At 36.4% G+C, this 8,802-nt stretch overlaps 1 protein-coding gene across 1 annotated transcript; it reads left to right on the top strand.

The window, feature by feature from the left end:
* The first annotated feature begins 3,206 nt into the window (after nt 1-3,206).
* On the top strand, nt 3,207-4,026 carry LOC107030152. Its single transcript, XM_015231534.1, has 4 exons — nt 3,207-3,331; nt 3,433-3,505; nt 3,595-3,696; nt 3,787-4,026. Exons 1-4 carry the CDS (start codon nt 3,207-3,209, stop codon nt 4,024-4,026), a joined length of 540 nt encoding a protein of 179 aa, XP_015087020.1.
* The last annotated feature ends 4,776 nt before the right edge of the window (nt 4,027-8,802 follow it).

The raw sequence follows: 8,802 nt of genomic DNA on the forward strand, positions 1-8,802 counted from the left end.
AGGGAACCGAAGTTCGAATCCCTTGGGCAACACTTACATTTTTCCTTGATTTTATTTTTATTCCTCATGACATTGGGACCCTAGATCGAACCCCAACATCAACATTTCTTTTTAGTTCCTTTTTTCTAGAACTTCTCACCTTTGGCCGAGGGGTTGTAGGTTCGAAACCTCACAACCCCTTTTTTATTTTCCTATCTGTTTTCCTTGTCCATTTTGGCTTAACCAGGAGGTTGTGGGATTAAAAACCCACAACCTCTCTTTATTTCGCATGGGACTTAGAGGTTGTGTGTTCGAACCCCCACAGCCTCCTTATTTTTATTTTCATTTAAAAGTTAACTACTTAAGTGTTGGCAGTGAGGTTGTGGGATCGAGTCCCCACAGCCTCACTTTATTTTCTTTTTAATTTCTTTCATTGTCTCCTCCTTCAGCCAAGAGGTTGTGGGTTCGAATCCCACTCCTCCCATTATTTTTATTAGTTTAAAATTTCCCTCTTACTCTCTTGTTTGGCCGAGAGGTTATGGGTTCGAATCCCACACCTCTCATTTTTTTTAGCTTTCATGTAGTGAGGTCTTGGGTTCAATCTCCACTGAACTCACATGTTTTAAATATATTTTTAAACCTCTCAACCTCAAATATTCTGGCCGAAAATTCCATCACCAAGTGCTGGAATTTTATTAAATTTTCTAGCCTTTATTTAACAACATTCATACGTTCGTTTTGAGGTACTTTCACAATTCGTTTAACACATTCTTAGGTGTAGATTCATTGTTGTTTTAGCTTAGATTTTTCCACTTAAGATCAGCCACCTTACACTTCATTTACATAACAATTTACACACTTTATGCACAATGATTCCAATCATCAAACAAGCCATTTTAAGACTTCAAATGGAGAACAACAACAAACATTTTTGACATTGCACCACATCATTTTCGGTTGACATCATTGAACATGCTTACCATTTCCAAACATAAAATCATAAGGAACATCATATTTCACACTTATCTACCAGCAACCATACCAACAAAATGATTTATAAACTAATTTAGATTGAAATTGGTAGGAGACTAGGGACAAGGAGTTCAACAATAAAGGGGATATCCCTAGTTTCACACATTGAATTTCGTAGAAAGAAATTTCTCTTGGATAAAGGATTCAAAGAGAGAAAACCCATACCTGTTCTTGGTGTTGTTCAACACTCAAAGTTTCTGCCCAGAATCACCACCAACCCAACGCCAACACAGAAACTCCCACCTTACCCGTCGAGAAGATGATGCAAAGTTTTCGTTCTTAACTTAGCTTGCTTGCTTGTATATTTTTTTTGTAAGTTCTTTGAGTGTAGAGAACTTTTAATTGTTTTCTAATGTTTTTATCTTCTATTTTTGAATCCAAGAAAAATAATTTGGACGAGAGAGAGAGAGAGAGAGATTTAGGCGTGAGAGAGAGTTTGTGTGAGATAGTGCCTCTTAAAACTAGGATAGTTGGCAAGACTTAGTGAATTTTAAAAAAATATTAATTAATAAATAAATGAATAATAATTAATAATAAAATCTGATTTTCCTTTTTAAATTATCCATTAGTTATTAATTTATTAATTTAATTCACAAATAACAAAAATAACATTAAATCATTGCTCCCACTTAGGTTCGAACCAGGGTGGAGCAAGACTTCATTTCAAGGGCTCAATTTTGGCCCTCTCTCCCCAAACAGCCCTAAACTTTATTAATTAAATAATTAATTACATATTTAGGGTAATTATGATACTACCGTTACCCAGGAAAAGACCATTTTACCCCTAGACCCTTCAAACCTAAGATTTGTTCTTTTTAAATCCGGTAAAGACTCCTTTGAGTAAATCTTCGTATTCGAGAGCCCTACATGGTTGGACCCAAACTTTCCTTGCTCAAATAACTTCCGAAGTTAGTTGTCTTGGCTGTAGCAAGGGTTCCGAGGCCTGGTACTACGCGCATCAATCCGTGTGAACCCTGGTCTAATCATAGGCATTGTTGACAGATTAAGCATTTCCTATCTTATCAATCATAGGCATTTTTGACAGATTAAGCATTTCCTATCTTATCCATTTTTTGGGTTGTTACAGATTCGAGGATGCCCTAACTTCTAGGGGGTACTATCGGATCGTTATAAGGTGATTTCTTAGTACTTTTTAGCATAAAGTAGTGGATTCACTTAGTAGTTCAGATTCCATAACGATGTCAAGGTATAGGACAATCTTTGGCAACGTGATGTAAAATTTTGTAACATCACTTAGGTTCATAGTGATGTTTGTCGGTTAGAGAATCTCCCTAAGAAATTATATTACTTTTTATATGAATAAAGTAAAGTTTGTTATTGTTTTACCTTTAATGAAGTAAGATTATTTTCAGGTGATTTTATACGCTTTATATATATATATATATATATATATATATACACACACATATCACATGTATTTTATTGCTTTATATTGAGTTGTTTCATTTATAAGTTGAGAAGATCCAAGGTAAGTGTTTCTTTTACGATCTCTTTCAAGAATATGTATGTTAGGATTCCAACTCGCATACTCGTACATTAAGTGTACTGATGCTAGGCCTGCATAGTGTTATGATGTAGAGGCAGGTAACCAAGATTAGCATCCAGCGCTCTGTTGATCCAACTTTAGCATTCAGAGTGTGTTGGTGAGGCTTCTTACATTCCGGAGGACTCTTTTATTTGCTTTATGGTTTAGTTCATTAGGATGTTGCGGGGTTTTTCTAAAATCCATCTCAGTAGTTTACATGTTTTATAGTCAGTCAGATGTTAGTTCTTTAGTTTTTTCATTGTTATTTTATGTTAAGACTTGTGTTTGCCTTAATGGCCAAGTTGAATGTTCATTTATAACATTCCACTTTATTTCATAACTTTATGTTTATTGATTCAAGTCTTCCACTAAGTAAGTAAGCAATACAAGGGTCCGCTCGAGGCAAACAATGGTCTTCGAGGGCAAACCACGCCCAGGGTGTAGGCTCGGGGCATGAAAAACTTGGTATTAGAGAACAGAGTTCAAGAGTCCTAGGAAATCTAGTTATCAGTGTGAAGCGCGTCACATCTATAATTAGGGGGCTGTAACATTTAGGAGTTCGTTTACTTCTTTCATAATCATTTAGTGCATTAAAGTTGATCTCTAAAATTTTTTTTTTAATTTGTGCTTTTGTGTGTTTCAGATAATCATGCCTCCACGAAGAGTAGTTAGAGATCGTCCATCGAGGAAGAATATTGAACCTCAGGATCAAGGGAAACCAATGAACCTGAAGTGCAACCCAATGAAAATGTCACTAATGCCGAGTTTAGAGAGGTGATAAGGGTGCTTAGTCGAGCTGTGACTAACCACGTTGGTCAACACAGAGGATCTAGGAATGAAGTGGTTGATACTTTGATGATATGAGAATTCTTAAGGATGAATCCTTCAAGTTTCGTAGGTTTGAGCACTGAAAAGGATATAGAGAATTTTATTGAGGTATTGAAGAAGGTATTTGAAGTTATGCATGTTGACGACACTGAGAGGTTGAGCTAGTTGAATATCAATTAAAGGGTGTTTTTAGGACTTGGCTTGATCAGTGGAATGAGGGTAGAGATGTGGATGCACCACCTGCGAGTTGGACTTGTTTTGAGGAAGCCTTCTTGGGGGCTTTCTTTCCCCGAAAATTGAAAGAGGCCAAGGTACGTGAGTTCCTCACGCTTAAGAAGGATTCTCTAAGTTTTCATAAATATTGGTGGAAGTTCACCTAACTACCTCGTTATACTCTGAAGATGGTTAAGGACATGAAGAGTAGAATAAGCTTGTTTGTTGCTGGGTTGGGACATCTATCAAGCGAAGAGGGCCGGTCAACGATGTTGATAGGTGACATGGACATATCAAGGTTGATGGTTTATGTGCAGCAGGTTGAGGAGGAAAAACTAAGAGTCAGAGAAGAGTTCAAAAATAAGAAAGCGAAGACAACAAATGAGTCTGGGCAGCAGAAAGGTAGCGTAGATCATTCGTCATTTTAGAAGCAAAAAGGGCCTGCACAATTATCTGCTAGTGCACCTAAACTTATAAATAAGGGTGAGTATAATGGAAAGAATTCACAGAATTTTAGAGCTATACCTATATAGTCTCAAGGTAGTGTGGCTTAAGGAGGTAGTTAGGCTCCTGCATATGGTAGGTGTGGTAAAAACCACTCGGGTAAGTGTCATGATGGACACAGTGTTCTTTCAAATGTGGGTATGAGGGGCACTTCATGAAAGACTGTCCCAAGATTAAGCAAGGTAGTGGAAATCTGGGCAATAGAGCCTAGTCTTTATTAGTTGCTCCACCAGACAAGGCTGCACCTAGAGGAGCTACTTCCGATACTGGAGGTGGAGCAAACCGCCTCTATACACTCACTAGTCACCAAGAGCAAGAGAACTCTCCAGATGTTGTCACTGGTATGATCAAAGTCTTTGCTTTTGATGTTTATGCTTTGCTAGACCTAGGAGAAAGTTTATATTTCGTAACCCCTTATGTTGCAAATTAGTTTGATGTTATTCCTAAGAAACTTTGTGAACCCTTCTGCGTTCCTATACTTGTTGGCGAGTCTGTTCTAGCTAAGCAAGTTCATCTTGATTATGTCATTTCCATTAATCAGGAAGACACCATGGCTAATTTAGTTGAGTTAGACATGGTAGATTCCGATGTCATTCTAGGTATGGACTAACTTCATGCCTATTATGAATCAATAAATTGTAAAACTCGAGTTTTCAAATTTCAGATCCCTAATGAGCCAGTCATAGAGTGGAGTAGTTGATCAACAGTGCCTAAGGGTCGTTTCATTTTGTACCTTAAGGCGAGAAAGTTAGTTTGAAAGGGTATTATCTATCACTTAGTCGTTAATGACTCTAGTTTTAAGGTACCTCCCGTTCATTCAGTGTCATAGAAAAAAAAGTTTCCATAAGTCTTTCCTGATGACCTACTTGGAGTCCCTTCTCAGAGATAAATAGACTTCAGCATAAACATCATTCCAGATAATCGTTCTATCACTATTCCGCCATAGAGAATGGTACCAACAGAGTTGAAAGAGTAGTTAAAGGATCTGTTAGATAAGGGTTTCATTCGACCAAGTGTTTCACTGTCACATCCGGGAGCACTCCCTAGAAGTAACCGACGTCGTTGTCCTCTAAGAGGACTAAGACTAACCACTTATCATTTGTCATTATATTTCATAAGTCAAATTAGCGGAGAATTTAAAACTTTTAACTACTTTTACATTGAGGTTTACTTAGACCTCTCACTTACACATAGTATATAATTAGAGATTATACATAGACTCCTCGTATAGGAAGCAATACATAGGCTTCTACTTTTATTTCACATACCTAATATAGCAATACAGATTTATAAGAAGTCTAGAATACATCTTATATTAAACCATATAAAACAAGTATAACATTGGACGTAGCCCATACTTCATTACAATAAAGGCCTCATATAGGCATATACAAAGTCATCAAAGAAGGAGAATGAACTAAATTGTCTTTAAGACTAAACAATATCCAATAGCAAGATAGTGGCATTGTCCTTGGAAGGTGAGGACCTACAGAACACTTGGGAAATATTCAAGTAGTCTTCGAAGGCCTTTTATAAGATAAACGACCGGAACCTACATTTTGTAAAACAATCATGAATCCATATAGAACCACAATTACATAATCCATAAGTCAAACACATGTACAACATAAGACCAACATCATCAAGTAATAGTCAAGTCAACATGTATAGAGTTCATAACTACATCACATAAGCAAGACTCTTACTCATAACAAGTAATAGTCAAGTTAACATGTATAGAGTTCATAACTACATCACATAAGCAAGATCTTACTCATAACCCCACATAAAGTCTACAAGTGCAATGACCAAGCAAAACCCCATAACCTTACTCTACCAAGTAAACCAAATAAGGGATCATAAGCAATGCCTAACATCATATAATATAGCATCAAGAGTGGTCATCATCATGTTTAGCAATATAGATCAATAACATGTTCATAAATGAAACTAACATCATATAGGATCATTAATGAGTAAAGTCAACATATGCATAACATTCACTTCATAAGATCATAAGAACATAAGAACAACCTCCTAAGGCTTCTTTCAAGGCAAACTACTGCAAGACATAGGTAGAGTTCCATACCCCTACATAGGCTAAGTCAAACCCCTTAAGTCACCCTATTTAGTGTTTACTTCATTGCTTCATTTTAATTTTTGGAATACTTGCCTCAACCGACATAGACCACAAGAGCTAAGTGTCGAATCTGGTGTTGTAAAATCTAATACTGATGGAAGGTGGTCTACCAGCCAAAGTAGTACCAAAAATGAACATAGAATCTAGGTGGATCCACTAGCTAGCATTCCTATGGTGGAAACATAGTTTATGGAGCTTGGGGGCTGTTATGGAAATATCATTCTATTCCCATTTTGGACTATGAGGGTATCCACCCCGTGAGGACTATGTTGAACCCTACCTTCCCTCCTCGGGAAGGCTCCACCCCTCATCTACAAGTTCACTCAGTGATAAGCTAGAGTCCCTTTTGAAATGTATTTATTTAACAATCATAGCTTAGTTTAGGTCACAGGAGAATAACTCCTTGTATTGTCATATTCATTAGCTCAATAGGAATTGCATGAGAACATCCTTTCAATACAACCCTTATATGTGAGATTAAAATATTAACCTCATTACATCATAGTAAGGCACATAAGTACTTCATAACAAACCTTATATCATTACATATTGATCATACTCTCACAATCACATAATCAATACATTTCAATTAAACATCATACCAACACCTACTTAGGCTAATCACAAGACATGCTTTAATTGAACCACATCATCACTCACAAGCCATCATAATTGAGTAAAGGTTAGGATAACAAGGACTTAACCAATCTATCACGGTCTTACCATCAAAAAACAATTTTCATCCAATAATAGGTGTAGTAACATCATTCAATAGTAATTAAAACAATAATGAAGTCAATTGCATAATCACTATCCCAATTAACTTCAATGCATAATCTAGGGTTAAGAGAATAGGGTTCATCATGAATTTTTCAAGAAATAGATCCAATCCAAATAATACATTAACCTAGGCAGTCCATAAATGAATTATAATAGATAAAGAAAGTTTAAAAATTAATACATTCATCAATTCCCATTAGTTTATAAGAAAGATCCAAGATTTGGGGAATTTAGGGAAAGGAACATGATCTACATGAAATTGCATCAATCAACATCAATTAACCAACAATCTACACTTAATTAGTCATAGTCAATCACAAATATCATCAATTTGAGTTTAGAAAAAAACGCATTAGAATAGGAAAACCCTTGGAATTAGGTGATTTAGAAATCAACTTTGAAAGGAACTCTTGGGGAAAGGAATCCCAAGAGTGAATAACCCATATCTTAATGAAGATTCATCCACGAAATTGAAGTGAAATCCTAGAGAAATGGGTCTTCTTCTTCAAGCTTTCTTTCTTCTTCAATGGAGGATTTTGGGGGAGAAAAAGTAGAGAGAGATGAGAGCTTTTGGATTCTGTTTTGGATTTTGGTTTAGGTGAGTGAAAATATGACTTAAAAACTTACCCTTAGGATATATATAATCACCCCCTAAATTACCCAAAAGACCCCTCACTTAAATGGGTCTTTTTGAGAAGTCAAAATGCTTAAAATACAATTTCAATGAATCTGGGAAGTGTCTCCGCGTCGCGAGGCTTATTTATGAATTTATTTTTGAAATCTGATTAGAGGAAGTGGACCTCGTGGTGTGCACGCATCTCGAGGCAACTTTTTCCAAGGGCGTGTGGGTTGCGCAATGCGTAGCAGCCCCTTGAATCTTGTTTCTTGTAGGCTGCTTTGGCAGCTTGCCTGCCCATGTTGGGGTCATCCTCAAGGACTCTTAGGGTGGTCTTTGGGGAGTCGTTATTGAACTTTTATACCCTCTATACTACATTTTACCTATTTAACGTCTTTTTACAACTTTTAGACTTCATTTGACACTCCCAATCCTTCACCAAATATAGGGACGTCAATTAGTTCAATTTAACTAGTTTCTGGACTATATGGACATTTCTTGACGCCTTGGCTCTAAAACATCCTAAATGGTTCATAAACATTATTCTAGTCCTAGAAACAATGTTTAATCCATGCACATTGGGGGTGCTCTGGTCTTGTTTATGATAAAGAAAGATGGTTTCCTTAGGATGTGTATAGACTACCGCCACTTGAACAAGGTTACCATCAAGAATAAGTATCCTCTTCCGAGAATCGATGATGTTTTTGATCAGCTTAAGGGTGCTTCATGTTTCTCAAAAAATTTCTTTACCTCAGATCAAGTTACCATCACTATGAGTTAAGAGTAAGGGAATGTGATATTCCAAAGACAACTTTTAGAACCGATATGGTCATCATTAGTTTTTGTTTATCTCCTTTGGCTTGACAAATGCACAAACAAAGTTCATGGATCATATGAATAGAGTCTTCAAACCTTATTTAGATACGTTTATCATCTTCATTGATGACATACAAATCTATTAAAGGAATGAAGAAGATCATGCTAGTCATCCCAGAATAGTTCTTCAGACATTGAAAGGTAAAGAGTTGTATGCTAAGTTCTCTAAATGTGAGTTTTGGCTTGAGTCTTTGGATTTTTGGGTAACATAGTTCATGGTAATGGAATTAGAGTTGATATCCAAAATATAGAGGCATTATAGAATTGGCGTAAACCAAAATCTCCAAC

The sequence above is a fragment of the Solanum pennellii genome, chromosome 9 (genome assembly GCF_001406875.1).
Source record: "Solanum pennellii chromosome 9, SPENNV200".
Classification (NCBI taxonomy): domain Eukaryota; kingdom Viridiplantae; phylum Streptophyta; class Magnoliopsida; order Solanales; family Solanaceae; genus Solanum; species Solanum pennellii.

Coding starts and splice junctions, on each gene's coding strand:
- LOC107030152 (XM_015231534.1), top strand. CDS start 3,207: ATGCCTCCACGAAGAGTAGTTAGAGATCGTCCATCGAGGAAGAATATT. Junction 3,332..3,432: donor CTAATGCCGAGTTTAGAGAG/GTGATAAGGGTG, acceptor AGAATTCTTAAG/GATGAATCCTTCAAGTTTCG. Junction 3,506..3,594: donor TTATTGAGGTATTGAAGAAG/GTATTTGAAGTT, acceptor TGGCTTGATCAG/TGGAATGAGGGTAGAGATGT.